The sequence below is a fragment of the Perna viridis genome, chromosome 3 (genome assembly GCF_037379345.1).
Source record: "Perna viridis isolate PV_CMFRI_1.1 ecotype Kerala chromosome 3, ASM3737934v1, whole genome shotgun sequence".
Classification (NCBI taxonomy): domain Eukaryota; kingdom Metazoa; phylum Mollusca; class Bivalvia; order Mytilida; family Mytilidae; genus Perna; species Perna viridis.
In genome coordinates this window covers 44,506,670-44,526,980 of record NC_142447.1, presented here as the reverse complement: position 1 = coordinate 44,526,980, position 20,311 = coordinate 44,506,670, and the positions used below count along the sequence as shown (strand labels likewise).

General features: G+C 30.7%; 2 protein-coding genes across 4 annotated transcripts in view; one reads left to right on the top strand and one right to left on the bottom strand.

Annotated features, from left to right (window-relative positions):
* Nucleotides 1–20,311, top strand: part of LOC148622414 (protein RRP5 homolog) — a 39,811-nt gene that overhangs the window by 348 nt on the left and 19,152 nt on the right. For all 3 annotated transcript variants that reach the window (XM_088572307.1, XM_088572308.1, XM_088572309.1), the window contains exons 2-21: nt 3,142–3,271; nt 3,515–3,658; nt 6,120–6,299; nt 7,537–7,698; nt 8,119–8,242; nt 9,031–9,161; nt 10,126–10,197; nt 10,576–10,674; nt 10,908–11,117; nt 11,359–11,420; nt 12,078–12,134; nt 12,477–12,537; nt 12,792–12,941; nt 13,544–13,723; nt 13,859–13,993; nt 14,261–14,326; nt 14,703–14,891; nt 15,315–15,389; nt 16,959–17,054; nt 17,289–17,511. In XM_088572307.1, coding sequence (XP_088428433.1) covers nt 3,179–3,271; nt 3,515–3,658; nt 6,120–6,299; nt 7,537–7,698; nt 8,119–8,242; nt 9,031–9,161; nt 10,126–10,197; nt 10,576–10,674; nt 10,908–11,117; nt 11,359–11,420; nt 12,078–12,134; nt 12,477–12,537; nt 12,792–12,941; nt 13,544–13,723; nt 13,859–13,993; nt 14,261–14,326; nt 14,703–14,891; nt 15,315–15,389; nt 16,959–17,054; nt 17,289–17,511 — 2,509 coding nt within the window. In that variant the 5' untranslated portion in view covers nt 3,142–3,178. The remainder of the gene's footprint in view (nt 1–3,141; nt 3,272–3,514; nt 3,659–6,119; nt 6,300–7,536; nt 7,699–8,118; nt 8,243–9,030; nt 9,162–10,125; nt 10,198–10,575; nt 10,675–10,907; nt 11,118–11,358; nt 11,421–12,077; nt 12,135–12,476; nt 12,538–12,791; nt 12,942–13,543; nt 13,724–13,858; nt 13,994–14,260; nt 14,327–14,702; nt 14,892–15,314; nt 15,390–16,958; nt 17,055–17,288; nt 17,512–20,311) is intronic.
* On the bottom strand, nt 18,275–18,866 carry LOC148622416 (uncharacterized). The gene is made up of 2 exons (XM_088573854.1): nt 18,776–18,866; nt 18,275–18,573 (listed from the first exon to the last, which is right to left on the bottom strand). Exons 1-2 carry the CDS (start codon nt 18,864–18,866, stop codon nt 18,275–18,277), a joined length of 390 nt encoding a protein of 129 aa, XP_088429980.1.

The following is a 20,311-nucleotide window of genomic DNA, read 5'->3' as shown; positions in this document are numbered from 1 at the left end:
ATTTTTTTTCAGTTCAAACTTGGGTTGATTTAGACAAATCACCCCCCCAAAAAAAACCAAAAATATTTTAAAGGTTTATTGTCATTGAGTGTTTTTTTTGCATCTTTTAAAATGAAATTAGTATCAATTGAAAATGAAGGAGAAAAATCTGCTGAATGGCTAATGGTATTTTTTTTTAAATAAATGTGCTTTGAATAACCATAAAAATATGACTAAATGAATGTACCTATGTTTTGGCCAAAATTGGGATAGAATATCAAAATTTCCAATCAAAGTTATATATGTACATTATAGGAGAGTTCTTCATGATGTCATCACTTATCTGTGACTTGGTTTTGGTTGGCAAAAAATCCATTGAGTGGCATGGGACATTAACTTGAAATCATCATAACTTTTTCGTTTTTTAAGATAATTGAAAAATTCTTTTGGTTCTCAGCAGATACTCTGCAGATACAACTCTTTATCCATGTGATTTTTTAAATAAATATTCAGTAATGAGATTATTTCAGTATACATTTTTAAAAATAATTTTATTTGAAAATATAGGTTTACATATAAACATCATTTCAAATTTATTTTTCAAGTCAAAAAGTTATAAATTCACATACAAAATATGACTTCTTTTATCCAAATGAAAAGTTTTACAGAACCAAAATTGGATATAAAATAACACAGCTATAAAGATTTGAAAATAGGGATTCCAATAATGAAATTGTTTATTGTTTATTTAGTTGTTTATTTGCCAACCAATTTGACACTTAATGATATACAAATTAGTGAATATGACATCACTAATGAGATTGGCAAACTCTCCTATATAGACTTTTTTAAGAGTGACCAGTCCCTGTATTATAAAGCTACAGTAAGTTGTCGTCTTAATATACATTATTTCATTATCACTCAGGATTTTACTTCTGTCCGAGGTGTTTTGAAATGGTCCTTAGAGATTCACTTGTCATAACTGTAATAAGGGCCTGTGAAATAATAACACAATAAGGCTATTCAAAATCTACAGTCGTAAAAATTGAAAGGGTACCAATATTCTTTTTTTGCACTCAATATGAAAGGTTCACTAGTAGAAAGTGAAAGTTCTAAATAAAAGTAAATGTAAGGTATGGTAGCCTACTGTAGGTCCAGGACTTAGGTAAATAAAATTTCAATGGTTCTGCATCTGTTTTTTTTCTTATTTAGCCCCTGTCTTCATCACTCCTTCCTTTCTAGGACGATTTGTGAACAGTCACCATCCCATCCCAGTTGAGTCACCATTTGCCATCCATAACCATACACTGTTGTGTTAAATCAAAGAATTGTCTTTGTACCTTTACCAAAGCAACCAATACAGTTAATGTTGTAGTAATATCACCATTGAGGGCTATCTAGAAGGCTTGGGTTGTAGTAATATCACCATTGAGGGCTATCTAGAAGGCTTGGGGTCTGTCAGTAGTTCCTTTTATTTCTGGAAAAAGCCATTCAATTTTTAAAACTATCAGAAACAATAAGTGTTACCAAACTGTTTTTTACAAATCCGTCATTCGAATCAAAATCAATTTATACATTTAAAGTGTTATATTTATAATAATTATAGTAATAAATATAGTAATTATCAATTTAAAAGTGCAAAATTAAAAAATCAGAAGATTACTTTATTACTATATAAACATATAAAGTAATACTTCTACATGATATCTCCCACTCCTTGGTAGTAAAATTTGTAGCTGTAAATAAAAAATATCACACCTACAAATGATAAACATGTATAAAATAAAAAAATAAAATATACCGAATTTTTAATGGTATAACTAAATTTTTATCCTAATTGGAGTGCTCCAAATTAACGGAGGATATGCACCTGAGAAACAGAAACAGAATAAACTAATTATGTCGGTGTAATACAGAGTTTCACTCAGGTTGGACTTAAATGTAAGAGGGAACTATTCCACTCTAAATGTAGTGTAGAACTGTAGATAGAAGAAAACTTTCATTTGATAAAGAGTTATAATTGTCGGACACCTTATTAGAGTTACTGGCCTTGAAAGGCAAAAATTTAACCAGGTGAGTGATTCAGGCTCCTGGAAGCCTCTTATTTATTTTTGGTCAGATTTCAATTTTTTTTTTAGATTCCTCATAAAAATTAATGCCTGCGTTTTTCAAACGAATTTGCATTAAAAAGAGTATTCCTATATCAGTTTTTATTTTACTTCATAACTTCATAAAACTGAAAGGTGTGAGCTAAAAAAAAATGTTTTTGTTAATGATGAGAGACAAGTTAGATCTTTACTTGGTATTACTGGTTGCCAGCAATGATTTTACTGCGCATACTAATATAATCAATTTACTATGTAGATTTCTAGGTTACATGCTCAGGTTAACTTCCTGTCAGACTGAAACAAGCTCTCGGTGCTTCAAAAGTCATTGGTTCAAATTTGTATCAAATACAGTTATCAGGAATTCGTCTTCTATCATTTTCTTTAGTTTCTGTGACAATAATTTCAGTAAGTTGCTTCAAAATTAGACTTGAAAATAATGCTTTTACACACATATTTTACTTACAAAAATTAATACGATCTTTTTCCTTTTGTCTTTATTGCCCCCTTATCTGCTTTAGACATAACATAGAGTGAGTCATAATCTAGTGTTTAAGTCTAATCTCTTGCAGACTTACAGTTCTTTGTAATTTTATTCAACAACTCACACTAACTTGTCTATTCAATTCTATGTAACACTACATTTAGCATACTTAGACAGTGTTCTGTCATTATTGAAACTTCTACAGATCTGGTGAATGTTTAGTTTTTTTATATACCGGTATATATTATCTTAATCAGGTTACTGTTTATAGTCATGTTACATGTACAATTGTACTTGTGGGATCATTATAGGTAGTAGAATTCACTTTACAGTATATATCTCAGAGATAATACAACCTCTTCTCATGAAAGCCATTGGTTAATCTATTTTGAATGGTGCTGTTGTAAGTTTTTTAAAAGCTGTTTTATATACTTTCTGTCACTCTTTTTAACCTCAGTTGTCAGTTTCACGAAGAGTATCTGTAAAATCAATCATCACATTACATGCTTTCATTGTTCTGTTAGGGTATGCGATCAACTTTAACTTACTATTTTTTTGTGAAATTGACTACAGAAGACCAACTGCTATTGTTTTCTGTTAACTTGGAGCTATGGAAGATAATTTTCCTAGAGGAGGTGTTGTAAGAAAGTCGAGAAACAAAAATGAAGAAAAAACACCAGAAGAAGAAAAAGATCTATTCCAGGTATTTGGTTTATTAATTATTGAACTTATTAAATTCTGTTTCAGTTATTAAAGTATTGTTTGTAAAGTCTATGAATTATGCATCTTTATGTAAATGAAAGAGATACAAAACCCTTATTTGCATTTCAAGTAAAGGATTTTGTGATGGTAATGTGTTAGATGTTTGTGACTTATAGTTGTGCTGTTGTATAAGTAATTACAGATATAGAATATTTCATCTGAATTTGTATATTTATAAATTAAGACAGGAGATAATGATCCACAGTTGGTTAAAAGTCAGAGGAAAAAGAAAGAAAAAATTGAAAAAGAAATAAAGATGAAAAAACATACTGTGAAACCAAAAGACTTTACTGTCAGTGCAGAGCAGATCAACCAGTTAACTATAAAGGTAGGGATTGAGAGTGGAATGAGTTCTTATAAATGGGTCACCTATCATCATCAAATCATCATATACAGTCAAACCTTGTTAAGTCGAGGGGACCATGCAAAAATGTTCAAGTTATCTGAGGTTCCAGTAATCCAAGGTCGAGGATAAACCGGAAATACTAGTACCTGTAGTTTGGTCCATGGTTGTTTCTGTATTTACATCATTTGTTGTGCTTGTACATGTACATATACTTCACTTTACACGGTACTTCGAAGATATTTTTTTTGTATTTTGTATATCATGTTTGAAATACTGAACGGCACCAAGTGTTTTAGTGAAATTTACTTTTTTATTTTTTCTATTTTATTTTTTCTATATCAAAAACGTCATAATTCATAACATGCTGCTTTGTTTGACTCACAATCAGGAGTATCGTTAAACCATGTGCTCTACAATATTACGATAAAATTTCAAATTCACCAGCGAAACGAATGTAGTCGTTGAAATATCCTTACTATCATCTATTTGATGTTTCATTAAATAGTCAGATACCATTACAATTCATCTGTATTTTTTTTTAATTTTCTAAATATCAAAATAACCGATATCACTATTGTGTAAATTCCGACGTGTTATTAGTAAAATCGTTTCTTTTAACAACATGCGCAATTTCAATTTAATTAAATAAACAAATCAAACCATAAAGAGTGTCAACAAATTAATTTTAAAAGCCACGCTAATTGTTGTTAAAACACAATTCGATCATGGTTTGTAATAAAGCAATCAAATTTCCGACTAATTAGTTGACTTCAAGACATCAAGGTTAATGAACCTCGAAGTCTTATCGAGAGGACTGATTGATTACCTTGAGTTTTCTGAGATTTCGATTCGTCCGAGTTCGAGTCATCCGAGGTAAAATTATATTGGAGTAAGGGGAGTTTTGCTGGGACTTTGTAATTAGTTCGAGTTATCCGAGATTTTGACTAATCCGAGTTCGACACATCGAGGTTTGACTGTATATTATATTAATGAATCTTTTGATTAATATGAGTGAAGTTAGTGTCTGTTTTTTTTTTATTATACCTGTTAAAAAGTACTTATCATTTACCTGGATAAAATGCTATTAATAGAAGGCAGGTTAACCATCATTCTAATACGATGTCTTCATATCTTCAAATGATATATGTCAGTACAACCCCACCTTTAGCACCTGCGTACTGTTTCTTTTCTTTCGCTGTCGCTTTGAGACAAGACACTCATTGAAAAATGTTTATGTGATGATTTAAGGACTGAGAGGGTATCTTTACTATACTTATATTGCTACTAATACTTAATCAATAGATGGTTTACTTGGATTTGTGGTTTATTTCTTAATCCAACTTCCATACGGGGAGGTTAAACGGAACAGCCATTATTTTAGCTACGCCTAAGGAAATTTTTGTCACAAAAATTACTGTATTTGTCATATTAGAAAAGAAATAATTCCTTCTGGGAGTAGATTTGTATTCATTTTAACATAGGTTTGGCATTTATACGCTCACGTTTTGAGCATTTATGGTTGTATTATCAACTTGGTTCTGTATACTTATGGCAAGAAAAAGCATCAATATCCGGTTTGTACCTGCATTTTCAGGAGCTGAAAAACAGCATAATGGCAGCTTCATTTTTGTATACTTGCGTATGTGCGATCTTGGAAAATATTTGCTTGTTTCGATAATTAAACACAAATCGAATCGTATTTTTCCAAGATAGGGTTGGCCTTATAGTCTGCAGTATGGCTTCCGGATGTTTACGAAAATTATGTCATCAATATTACCCATAATTCTCGGGTCATAAAAATTGCGAAACGAAAATAATTGATAAAAGAAAGAATTGAAAGGAAACAATTTGATAAAATGAATCAAATCGGAATAAAAACATAATTAAACTATACTTAATGAAACAGAATGCAGCAAAACTAAAAACAATAATAGAAATCTTTTAAGACGTTTCGCAAATTTTAAGAACCATAATGTTAACCTGTGCCGGACAATCCGACCCAAAGACATTTCGGACCATGAAAACCAATAATTCTTCATGAATGCCGGACATTTCGGCCAATAGACATATCAGACCAATGCAATTAGTATAATGCTTTAGGGCAAATATGTATCATTACAAAATTTACTATACTTGAAGGTATAACATATCAAATAAGAGCTGACAAAAAATTTGTTTTTATTAATGTTTCTTTGGGAGCGTTTAAAGGTTTCACCTTCATCATATTATTTGTAAGAAAATAATTACTAATAGTAAGATAATTTGCCAGCTTCCACCTTCTATGGAAACACCAATTTTAATGGGTCTCAACAACATCAACAAACATTTACATTTAACATATAATATACAGTTATCTATGTAACATTCAACACAACAAAATTTTAAGATACAATTTTAATGTGGTATAGATCTGTCATAGTAAGTATTATCCATACTGTTATAGATGCTAGCAGCTGATATGTTGGTTCTAGGCTGTGTAAAGGAAGTACATGAGTATGATATAATACTGAGTTTACCTGGAGGACTCACTGGTATAGTTCCCATTACTAACATTTCTGAAGCATATCATGAACAGTTGAAACATCTGGCAAGTCTAGGAGATTCAGAGGAGGACGAGGAATTGGTAGGTTTAATTATAACTGAGATAATATTTGTTATTGATTAAATTGGAAACTTTTTTATGGAGATCTTTATTGTTTTTCCAGTGTTCTTATTACCTGATATTTTCTATTTCAGATTATACAATAAAATAATGGTAAATTCCAGTGATATAACACCTAATTAATTTCATTATACATATTTATTCCAGTTTCAAACTTAATTACATATGTATATGTTAAATGTTACATATTATGTAAGTATTTCTTTTTCATTACTTGTTAGAACTTTAAATTTCTGTCATGGAATATTATGATACTGCACCTAAAAAAATGTAACATGAATTAGATGCCCTATAGAATTTTTTACACAACTTTGTTAAATGGAAAAGTGAGTATACTTTATTTATATCTTATTTTGAAATTGTGCCTCATAATAGTATTATGTACCATCAACACTGGACAAGATGGTGATGTTACAAATTATTAATCTTTGTATTCGATTGACATGATCAATAAAAATAATTGATAAGTCATGAGTATGCGGATATTCTTATATTTCCTTCTGGTTAATCCGATAATCCATTTATCTGATTCTCTGCAAAGAGACAATACATGAATTTCATGAAAACATCAAATTCAAACACAAATTATTGCATGCACTAAATTCAATGACATAGTTAAATACAAATATGAGTGCAACATAGTTGTTAATTTCATAATTTTTCTCTCAAGTTCAGCAACACTGTAGTTTTAATTCTTGACAATAAATAAAACATAAATATCTCAAATAAACTTAAATTATATGTAAACATTAGCTAAACTTATATTCTAATTATACTTAAACCTAAAAATCACTTTTGTCAATATATAAGTAAAAAGCTTACCAACTGTTATCTCTCATAAATTAAAACTTGAGAATCCTAAAATGGTGAAAGTTGTTGTGAAGACCCCTATACATCTTTTAGTTGCAAATAGATGTAAAGTCTTAAAAAGATTAATTACGGATGGCGAATAAAAAGATACAGAAATGGGCCTTTCTGGGTTGTTATGTTGTGTATTGGTGTTGATGACAACAATGTCATAGTTGAAGACACATTATTTGACTTTGTCAATAAATGTAGAAAAGAACTACATAATCTTAACACCTTACCTGTTTTAAAATTTAAAAAAAAGAACAAAAAAGAAACGATTGATGGAATAACATCATGGCAATGCGTTAGTTCAGACTACTGTCATGTTTTATTTGTCTTATTGTTATAGGATGTCCACAGTTTATCAGAGATTTTCAGGGTTGGTACTGTACTGCCCTGTAAAGTAATAACCATAGGTAAAACAGAGAAAGGAAAATCATCTGTTAAACTGACTATTGACCCTAAACATGTCAACGCTGGATTTGAAGCTTCAAAGATTACAGATGGAGTGGTCTGTTTTATTGTTAAAACAGTGAAAATTGTCTATTGTCGTAATTGAAACCCCAAATTAACCCAAACTCTTCAAAACTAGACATTTTTTGAAGTCCCTTCATATTAGTTTAAGTGTATTTTAACGCCTGTCTGTATCAAGCAAAATCTCCAGTCCAAAAGTAAACATGGAAGAAATAATATATTAAATAAGCCATCATGTATATACATATTTAGTGAGAAACTGTAATCAGCAGTTAACTTGGTGTACATAATAGGTGGTACTAGGTCTGACAAAACACGTGCTCTACTTAGAAATTTTAGAGTTACATGTATTACAAATTGAAGACACTTTTTGTAGATATGCATTGATTCATCATGAAGAATATTTTTTTAACAGGTAATAAAAGGTATATTGAAGTATAAAATTTAACATTTGTAGGTACTATTTGGAAGCATTGCCAGTCAGGAAGACCATGGATATGTTGTAGATATAGGTGTACGTCGTGTAAAGGCATTTCTAAGAAATAAAAATGCTGAACAATTTATACAGACATGTAATGAAGGTATAATTCTTCCATTCATGTAGCAAACTAATATCTGAATGAAGCCTTTCACATTATCTTAAATTTATTAGTTATAGATACTGTAAACATGGTTAACAAAGTGTTTTTTAGATACATAGGTTTCTTAGTTCTTTAAACCACAGCTGTGGTTAAATTGTAATAAACCTGACCAACATCGTCTTTTTTCTAGCATTATAGCTCTACCCATTTTTACCAGCATCATTATAGAATTTGCTCTACAATGGTGGCCATTTCTTAATTATAAGAAGTATTTGTAAAGTAAAATTTCATTTTTGTACACTATGATACACAAACTTCAAAATTAATACTTGCTAATTGTATCATTTGAAAAATTAGTAAAAAAATTATGTTTTCAATGTAAGACAAAATTTCTTCTCAGCATTATCATTCCACTATATTAGTATTGCCCTAAGTTTCTGTAGAATATGAATGCTATACAATTTGGTATTTAGTCATATCTTTAAGTTTTCTTAGCCATTGTTTGTAGCAAAAAACCTCGTATTTCTTAGTAACTGCTGTACACCATCATAACTTAATGAACAATATATTTTTCTAATTTCATGAGGAAGAAACAATGTAAAATAAATCTTTACAAAGTCTTTTTATAACAAAATACATAACCGAGTGAGTGTTAGATGCTTCAAAATTTAGTTGATGTTTTGAATAGCAAAAACAAGTATCTACAAAGATATAGTGGTTTATAGTAATCTGATAATCCTGTGATAACTGTTCTGCTGTGTTGCATCATGACATTCTATAATGTGTAGGTAACCCACTGATGGTAGGGCAGCCAATTATGTGTCAAGTTGAAGGAGGCAAAGAAAAATCAGCCACGTCCAGTGGAGAATCTAGAGCTGTATCTGTTACTATAGATCCAAATAAGATCGAAAGTTCTGAGGTATAGTAGATTGTATTTATGCAAAAAAGGAAAAAAAGAAAGAAGTCAAACTGATTTATACATACATGTGTCTTACCAGTTTACAAATGCTACATCTGTTTAAGGTTCAAAGCCCAGACATGAATTTTTTTCTGATTTAAACTGATTTTTTAAAATTTTACCGTTACATTTCTTCTTTTACTGTATATATACTTCCAAATTTTGTCAATTTACTAATGTTTGTTGACTCAGTAAAATCATGTCTGATACTCTATGCAGTAGGTTTTCTCTACACAAAAGTTTATATTGATTTTTGAAGTACATGTATTAAGTGCTTATAAAAGTGATAATTGATTTTGTATCGCATTAGACTTCTTACAATTAGGCTTCTGGAACAAGGTAATGTTGGTACAAGATTGAAGTCTTCACCACAGACGTTTTTTGGTTGTCATCATGAACTCATGGATTGTTACGGTGTATCCATCTGCACCATGAAAACTTATTTATTCAATGTGTCATAGTTTTCCTTTCCTCTTTTGTCTACCCCGGACTTTTTATGAGCAACTCTTCAGGTGTTTCTAGAAAAGCAGAGGACACTTATCCTACCAGTGCACCTGGTTCATGCTCCCATTTTTTAGTGGAGTCAGAGTTGCTCATTTACTTTTGTTACTTTGTATGTATTATTTTAGTTATTTTATGTTCTTTGTTGTGTTTGTTTGTTTTCCATGTCTGGTCTTTGTCCCTGGATTACATTCTTTTGATTTCTACTAGAACCTTGGTTCCCTTGATTGTTCTTCCTATAACTTTTATAGAATTCTGCATCTTTACCCTTGTTCACCTGCCTTTCATTTTGGAAAAAAGTATCTTTTAAAAACTTATTGAAGTTTTCACATGTTGTCTTGCATAAACTGTTATAAGAATTGACGTTGATTATTAGCTGAATTATGTTATTTATTTTAGTAAGATTTTATGTATTTTCTTTCAGGTAACATCAGCAATGGACATTCCATTCAGAAGTTTAGTTCCTGGTATGAAAGTAACGGTCAAAGTGCTAAAGGTATGTAGTGTTCTAAACACATAAAAGTAAAATTACTGAAAGTCTTTAAAAAAAACTTATGTAATTGGTATGGTGTGTCATATACAGCAAATCTTTCCCAATATTTAGTGCTATATGTGAAAAGAGAAAAAGGTAATTTTGAACATTTCTAAGTGCTCTCAGATGATATAAACTGTGTTCAATGCTGACTGGGCTCTGATTCATAATAATGATATTTGTTTACATTATTCAGATGAAGTTTGATTTTAGCTACATGTACTTACTCAAGTAAAGATTAAGCTGCTAAGTTTTATCAATAGTTGTAATTATATTTGAGTAAAATCAGCATGTGTGCTAGAAATAAAATTGTTAGTAAAAACTTTCTATATGTCATTCCAGACAACAGAAGGTGGAGTGTCTGTAAAGTTTCTACAACACAATGGGACCATCCATAGGTCACACTTCACTGGTAATCCTAAATCTCTCAAAGGGAAGGAAGTAAGTCATTCTGTTATAAACTTACTTGTATTACTTTCAAACTTTTAGAATTAGGCTTTTTCATGTAATTTTGCTTATTTCGTGATAATAATATACAGTGTGGAAATAGGTACACAGCATAATGATATTTTAGTTAAATATTCATTACATGTATAAATATATCAATGAATTTTAATATATCACTTCTGACTATTGGTAATATATTATTGAACTTGTTTGATATTTATAAACAGATAAAAGCGTGTGTTCTGTATATTCATCCTACCACTAAAGCACTCAGCCTGTCAAATTTACCTCATCTAGTCAACTATAAAGGTGTCCCTGTGATTGGTCAGTTTGGTCAGCTGACTTTGGGTCAAATTGTTGAAGAAGCTGAGGTCATAAAAACTGGTACACAAGCAGTTATCATCAAGTTACAGGATGATGTAAAAGGAACATGTGGGGTGAGCTTTGATTTTATTGATTTGTCCATTTCTGCGGTTCACTAAGATTATACAAAACTGAATATATTAGTGAAATAATTTTCTATGATCACTTATAAATCAACCTTTTCTAGTTTTAAATTTTCCTCCAGTTATAGGACACTGATATAAATGTATATGTAGATGAACAAGTTCTTGCCGATACAAATACTTATGAATGAATCTTTTAAAAACAAAATGCAAGGATTTAAATTTTTCCTAGGTTCACAATCTGAGTGATGATACAGTTTCTGACAGGGATTACAGGAAAGGAACAAAACATAGGTATAATTTTGTAGCACTTCAAGTTTAAATTGGTTAAACATAACAAATAAAAATATTGATGTAAAAAAGTGAACATTTTTGTAGATCGGATTATGTATAGATTTTTGTGGGGTTGTTCCTGCCTACCCTAACGTGTTAAAAAAACTAAAATACCCTTTAAAATGTGCACCATTTTAACTTATACATGGACTTGAGAACAAAGCACTGTTTATTATTAAGGGTACTTATAACATAATGACATCATTCCAATTGAAGTCTTACTAGATATCACTTTTTCCAGCTTCTCTAAGAGGGATTTGTATCATATTTAAACTAAAGACAAAAAAATTTATGATTTAAAATTTTACAAAGAATTTCAGTGGAGAATAGGGAGTTTTCCTCTAAAAGAGGAGGAGCTTAGGACAAAATGAGAGAGTCGTCCTCCTTAATAAAGGGGGGGGGGGGCGTTATTAACAGGTATTTGACAAACTACTTTCAAGGAAGATTTCATGTATAGAAGTATACAATATCCTTCTATATACCTATAATTAGCTGGAAAGTCAAGTAATTTCAAGAAGTTTAGATTATTGAACTATTATAACAAAATATAGTCTTAATGTAAAGGTTACCAAATAACTTATTGTTAAATAATTAATAATAATTGTTTATTTTCTGTAGATGCCGAGTGATGGATTTCCAGCACATAGATAACTTAGTCAGCATTACGTTAAAGAAGTAAGTGTTGTAGTAATGTAATCAGCTGATTGCTGACTCTTTGGAGAGTTAATTTGAAGAAAATTTTTAATGCTGTCCTTGCTTGGTCTGTATTGACATTTAGATATTTGGTCTGTTTTGACAAACTAGGTTTTTAAGACTTCTGGAGTCAATGAGTAGAATCTAGGTAAAGAAATGATTCATTTAAAAGATTTTCTTTGTACAAGTTTAGCCCTGTGTAATTGTACATGTACTTTTACTTTTTAAAATAAATATCCTCTATATTTGTCGGCAATGAAATTCTCTATGGTCTTCTCACTATGTTTTTTGTCTGTTTTGATTCTAGATGTCATTTCTTTGTAGGAGTATACTTGACCAGAAATACCTGTCCATAGATGACATCAAACCAGGTGGTATTGTTGAGGTAAATTATGGTCAACTAACTTTAAATAATCAATAACTGATTTAATTAAAAGTCACTTTTAAAGGTAAGCTTGACACTTTGGTTGAATCACAACCTTGACAGACAAACATTCAGCAAATATTTAAAATAATTTTTATGCCAATTTAAGCTTGTAGTAATGTTTTTTATTGCGTGTGTTTTTTCTAACGAAGATTTTGTCTTCAATATTTTGCAAAATCATGATTCAGGTTTTTTTTTTATATATATATTTGCAGTGCATAGTGAACTCAGTTGTAGAGAAGGGAGTAAGAGTTGATGTTTCTAACAAGATACAGGGTTTTATACCTAATCTACATCTTGCCAACTCTACATTCAACAAAAAGATTACAAAAATGTTTACAATAGGGAAGAAACTCAAATGCAGGGTATGGCTTTGTTTATTGCTATGGCTACAAATCATTTTGTTTACAGTGAGTAAAAATCAAAATAAGGGAGAAGTAGATGAGATATAATTTGTTAATTTGTAATTCGTCACATCACTTATCTCATGATGACAATGACAGGAAAATCAGTCTGTGTCACGTTATAAATGTATTGACAAGTGTTTATCATACCGTCAAGTATTAAATGCCACTTGATCACTTCCAAACTAATGGAAACAGATAAATTTTAATAATTTATATTTTCATCATCATTGACTAGTATAAGTAACACTTGAATACTACCGTCTTTCTAACCAAGTTCACACCTCGTGATGATAGACATTTGAATACTACTGTCTTTCTAACCAAGTTCACACCTCGTGATGATAGACACTTGAATACTACCGTCTTTCTAACCAAGTTCACACCTCGTGATGATAGACATTTGAATACTACCGTCTTTCTAACCAAGTTCACACCTCGTGATGATAGACATTTGAATACTACCGTCTTTCTAACCAAGTTCACACCTCGTGATGATAGACACTTAGTAGTTTTACCACAAGCAGGAGACATATAGCAATGTTGTTTGTGTAATTTTTCAGGTTTTGAAAGTAGATGAGAAGAAAAAGAGAGTTATTTTGACCCACAAACAGATGTTAATGAATACCAAGTTACCTTTACTATCGGAGTTTGACCAGGTAGAATCTGGACTTGAAGCTGAAGGATTTATTGCCAAAATCAACCAAAATGGTGTTCTAGTTGCTTTCTATGGAGAAATGAAGGTAGGAATACATACCTTGTATATAAAAGGATACACATAATCATATTTTACAAAGCAAATAATTTAGTTAAACAAAAAGGAAGGAAAAATTTAATGATAAAAAGAGTATGAACTCTTAGTATAACTTTTATTACAGGGCTGGGTTCCAAGAAGATTTCTCAGTAAAGAAAACATTGAGTTCCCAGAAAAGGTGTTTTTCTTGGGACAAGTTGTAAAAGCCAGAATTGTGTCTGTTGATGATGATACAAGAAAAATTGTCCTGTCTTTCTGGGTAAGTATTATCAGTTTGTAGATTCTATGTTAAAAATTACATGTAGAACAGATATGAGGTTGTCAAAAGCAGAAAATATAAAGGTTTTGAAATTTAAAATGCAGAATGTTATGTGAAAAACAACAAGGTGTTGAGATGTAATAGAATTTGTTTAATGATTAGTCTAATGACATAATTTTAGTTTCATAAATGAAAAGTGGCACAATGTGGGAAAAAAACCAAGACAGTTTTCTATAATTACTATGTCAAAATGTGTTATACGTTTAGATTGATCCAAAAAAGTCGTTTGGCACGAAGGAAGATGATAGTGAGGATAGCATGAAAATAGGAGAGGTAAGATTCAGAATTTATTCATTATCAAACAGGTTAGAAATTATTAAACACTGTTCTATGTACATTTATAAGTGTTTGAAAGAATGTTAGATCTGTTCAATCTTGATTAAATACTGTAAATGTAATATTGTGGAAAGAGAAAGTTTGCATTATTAACTTTTAATTTTCAAGTAAAAACTGGAAGCAGTCAAATTGTCAAAGGGAATGAACAATTCTTTGTTTAATTATGCTATTAAAAGATTCTTTCACTTATTTGATTTTGCCCTTAATCTCTGGCGTTATTAAACTATTTTATTTTACTCCACAGGTTTTGGTAACATGGTGTGGAGAATCTTTGAAAAAAAAAAACTCTGTACAATAAATATTCTTGTTTCAGATTTCCCAGTGTGAAGTAACAAAGGTAACCGAAACTGGTCTTGATGTTAAGCTACCCTCAGGGAAACCATGTTTCTTACCATTAAAGCATCTGACTGATTCCATGGAAACTAACCATTTACTGCTGAACAGTTACAAACCAGGAGACAGTATAAGTCAAGCTCTGTGTTGGACCAAGACAAAAATGCCTGTATCCTTTTAATAGAAAAAAAATGTGGATTTATTTTTGCCACATTTGTTTGTAGTTTCCAAGAAAAGTAACTTTTGTATATATTAAGTTGTGAGATGTAAACATGTTTACCATAGCTGTAATTTTACTATTATTTGTGGGGAAATTATATTGAATTCCTCCATTATTCAGATTAAGAATTCAATCTCAAATTCAGGTGGACAATTGACATCCACCATACAAAAACCACAAAAGAAAACAAAAAACTTTAATAACAAAAATGCAGATGTAAGGGCTTTAACCTGATGGGAATTTGTGTAACAGCTAGTATTTTTTTAGATGATGCCTCTTAATGAACATTAACTTATTCAACATACAAGTTTGTTTATACTGTTTATCTATTTAGTCTATTTTTAATATAAATTATACCCTTGACATGACTAGATACTGTCATCTAGGAAAACTATGGTGGAGTATGGCAAGGAACATGATATTGCTACAACCATAGATGAAATCAAAGTGAGTGGAGATAAAATTTACTATGATCTTTTTACTACCATGATGCTCCTTCGTTATCAATCTAATGATGAATTTGGTTGGTCATATTTGAACTCCCTTGACCAATAAACTGTAGAATAATCTAGTGAGGTGCTTCAGATTTAAAATTAGCAGGTGATGGTTAGAAACATTTTCACATATGAGTATTACAATAGCAACTGGTCAGTTTAAAATGTCCCAATAGTCAATGCTTTTTTGTTCAGCAGATTGGTTGTAAAAGAGTGTCATGATTGTAGACAAATTACAGCAATGTCTTTAATTATTTATTTGCACTCTTTTTAAATGGGCAGGGATATACATGTATAATACTTGCCCAAAACTAAATTTAACAGATTGTGGCCAGCTTGACAACTACTGGTACTTTTTAGGTTTGAAGGCATAGACATAAACTTTCACATATGGGAAAATATAATTTGCATGATCCCATATTAAATAGACTACATTGGGCATATGCTTCCTCTATGATCAAACCGTGGAATGTTAGATTTAAATATGCATACAATGTTAAAATTAATAAAATAGAATGTTGTGCATTTCACAGCTACTGGATGATTTAGAGGTTGTTATTTATTATATCCCACCCAACAAAGTTGTGCAGGGTATAATGTTTTTGACCCGTCTGTCCGTCCGTCAGTCTATCTTCAGTTTTCCAGATTTTTTTTTCTAAACGCTTGCAGATGTTTACATGATTTTTGTTACATAAGTTAACCATGATAAGCTACAGGTCAGGTTTACCTTTCATTCCGCTCCGATGATTTTTACCGAAATTATGGGCCTTGAACTTAGCAAATTCACAGAAATAACAGTTTTCCAGACTTTTTTCCTTAATGCTTGCAGATATTGATATGATTTTTGGTATATAAGTTCATCATGATAAGTAACAGGTCAGGTTTACATTTTGTTGTGCTCCGATGATTTTTACTGAATTTACGGGCCTTGAACTTAGCACAATTCACAGAAATAACCGTTTTTCAGACTTTTTTTCCTAAACACTTGCAGATTATGACATGATTTTTGGTATGTAACTTCACCATGGTAAGTTACAGGTCAAGTGTACGTTTTGTTCTGCTGTGATGATATTTACTTAGGATTAACTAAAATTCAAAGAAATCACAGTCTGGAGTTTGAAACTACCATTCTGAGTAGTAGAATTTAGTTAGAAGATAAAGGTCTAAAGCCTAAAAAACATTTGTATTCCTCTTTTTATCAGGTCCTTCTACATGTATTTCTCTTACAAACAAATTTACTTGAGTGTCCAACATGGCGACGCTTGTGGTATGTGAGTGCGCTCACTAAGGTTCTTCAATGCAATATAAATTGCAATTCTATTACTAAATGTAAAAGATTTGGGTTAACATATATGTTAACAGTAAAGTGTTACTTAGTATTAATTAATTAATATGCTTTTGGAAAACATTGCATCAACTCTTTATGCATACGTATAAAATTCCATGTATAACATACATTCTATACAAACTACTGTAACCAGTGTCAGATAATATCAATCCAGATTTAAGATTTATTTGATAGGTTGGTATGATGATTCCTGGTACAGTGAGAAATATAATGTCCTATGGTGTGTTTGTACAGCTAGCTGGTCAGCTGATTGGATTATCACCTAATAAGGTAATACTGTGGTTTCATTTATTTTCTGTTATAGAAAAAAGTAGACATTTTGTTAGGTATTGAAATATGTGGGTCAATGATTTATAAGAAATGATTGTATTTCTGGTAAAATTATAAACAATGCAAGGTTTTTTTTGCTGCAGAATAAAACCAAAAATTAATTAACCATTTGTTTTTTAAGGAAATATTAAATATTATTGTATTATTGTAGTGTTCTTGTTTTATTTTCCATAGTATGCCACTGACTTGCCAGTAGAAGACCTTAATGAAATATATAAACCTGATCAAGCTGTTTTAGCCACAATAACAGACATTGACAAGGAAAAGAAACGTTTTCTAGTCAGTCTAAGGATGAGGGATTGTTATAAGGGAAATACAGATATTGGCTTAGACATTCTTTTGAGTTATCTGAATGAAATGGATTTGATTTATAAAAAAATGAAGAAAACTGAGAAAGGTAATTACGTTTATGAATCATTTGCTTCTTTCTTTTATTTAAAACAAGAAAGTATAGAAACTTCATGATTAGGGGGACAAAGCTTCAACAAAGGTCCTTTATATGAATGGGTCTGAAACTTAAACCGCTCTCATTATTCTTACAGAAATTAGGTTTGTATATTTGAAGAAAACTTTTAATGCCCTGTGGTTCTAGATAGTTTCCCATATTTCTGTTGTTTTAGGACTTCACTTGTATATAAGGGTGCATCATATACATACCTCTGTACCCCATAGACATAGTCAAAATTATATTCAAAAAGATACTTTTTGTTTTTGTTTTTGACATATATGTAAATGAACAATTTTTGGTGTATGTACCATTAAATGGAAGGTTATAAATCAGGAAAGTATCTATTCTCTGTTACATACAGTGCCAGGTAGTAAGATTTGTAGACCTGTGTATAATGGTAATATTGAAGAATAATATATAATGACTATCACAATTTTTCGTATTATTTAATTTAAAAATGACAAGCAGTACATTGTAAAAATTTGGTAAAAATAGTCTCTAGAAAGCACACATCTTCTGTCAATGACTGTGCTGTGGGTCTTGGTCGAGTTTTTTATTTGTTAATCATTGCATACTGATCATTTTGAAGTACCATATAAAATAACTCAGAGTAATATTATTCATATTATTTATTTTGACAAAACATAATTATTCAACAATGAAAAACAGATACATGTCACAGAGCACTAGAATGTAATAATTTAGATTGACATCAACAGTCTCTAGAATACACTCGGAAGTCTTCTGTCAATGACTGTACTGTTGGGTCTTGGTCAAGTTGTCTGCCCCTTGGTGAACTCTGTTGTGGACTGCTGGAAGAAGGTTGTGAGTCAGAAGTCTTTGTGATCAGGGAAGATAACTCTTGTATCTGATGCCATTTCTTCTCTCTGTATTGGTTGTAAGATTTAGTCAGACCCTTGGTAATGGATTTTCTGGTGACCAGTTGGTTGCTATAGTTACCATTGAGTTCCCTCTTGAAACACTGTTGGTCTATCTGTTCTAATCTACATTCTGAAAAAGATGAGAAAAATAAGTATATATATAATATTGACAGTATAATGCATGTGTTTATGTGACCTATATCTTCTGCCTGCATGTTGAAATTTATTTTATTACAAAATGTATTTTAATAACTTGTGAAAATTTTAATATATATTTTAATTTTGAAGATTGGTAATTTAATAGTATATGTAACATTATCTGTTCAACATACCTAACAAACTGAGCTGAGTTACAGCTTGGTCGTGGGCAATAAGTAGGGTCTTAAGCCGCTGGGCATAGGATACCAGAATAGAGTGATCCATTGTATAAGTGTTTCAAAGAGTGGTTGCTATGGTGTTTACTTGGTATTCAGAATGATCTTATGTGAAAGTGTGGTGACCCTGTATTTATATTTTTGCATTTTACTCAGAGTAAATATAAGCTTGATGTTTGTATCTGAAGTGTGCTCACCCTTAAAAGGTAAGATAAAAGAGGCTTGTATTTTTAAAGCATGATCAAAGGTTTGATTACAGATAATAATTTAAGATCAATGGGGTTAATTAACTTATAATTACAGATCAAAAGCATTAATCTGTTAATAATTACAGATCAAAAGCATTAATCTGTTGATAATTACAGATCAAAAGCATTAATCAATTAATAATTACAGATCAAAAGCATTAATCATTTAATAATTACTGATCAAAAGCATTAATCTGTTAATAATTACTGATCAAAAGATTTATTAATTGATAATCATCTTTTGATCCATTTATAAAAAAGAAAACAAAGGAGTATTTATAATTTGGTAGAATATACAAAATATTAACAAAGTTAACATATTTTTTTACAAAGTTTTTTTAAATTATTTTAAGATTGAAAAAAAAAACCATCAAATAATCCTCATGCAGGAAAGGATGATAACAAGGCAGTATAAATTAGGCTATGTATTGAAATATCTATCACATATTTTTGCACCAATAACAAATTATTTTCTGACACAAAAAAAAGCCAAGTTTGTATTAAAATGACATCAGAAGAAGGATTGGTCTTGCAAGATCAACCTACTACAAATTAAATCCTATTTAGAACAACAGTCAAATCTCAGAAGAACTAAACTCCATCTATTTAATTCCAACATCCTATCCATCTTTCATGTATGAGGAAATATGATGAAAACATGATGGTCACTTTCCTGCATAAGTCCTGGAGGAACATATTAAAAATCAGAAGGTTACAAATAAGGAGATGAGAAGAGCAGAAATGTAAAAGATAACTGTAACCATCAAACGGAGAAATTGGAAATTTGTGTCATGTATTAAGGATAGACAACACCAGGCATATGAAGATAGCCATCACATGGACACCAGATTGTAAAAGAAAGAGAGGCCAGCCTTAAGAAACCTGGAAAAGAACATTTGAAAAAGAAAGACAGGATCTTGGATTTCAGTCATGGATCAATGCAACCAATGTGGCAAACCAAAAGGGACAGATGGAAAGCCCTTTTGAACAGGCTGGATTTTGTTACATGATGTTTCCCTTCTCATGCTACAGCTGTGATACTACAAAAATTATCTGCAAATGACAGTGTTACATAGAATCTGCTGTGAATTTACCAAAAATCAATTTTTTTATATGCTGGGGCATCATCTGTGTTTCCCTGACACAAATATGTTTCTAGGGTAGTCAATTAAACAGTTGTGAGTGTGGTGTGCTGAGGCATTAATTTGTCAAGTTATTAAATGAATTAATATTTATATTTGAGTTC

Excerpts from the sequence above, each read along its gene's own strand:
- LOC148622416 (XM_088573854.1), bottom strand. The coding sequence starts at position 18,866 with ATGGATCACTCTATTCTGGTATCCTATGCCCAGCGGCTTAAGACCCTA. Across the intron at positions 18,574-18,775 it reads AACTCAGCTCAGTTTGTTAG|AATGTAGATTAGAACAGATA; the intron begins GTATGTTGAACA and ends CATCTTTTTCAG.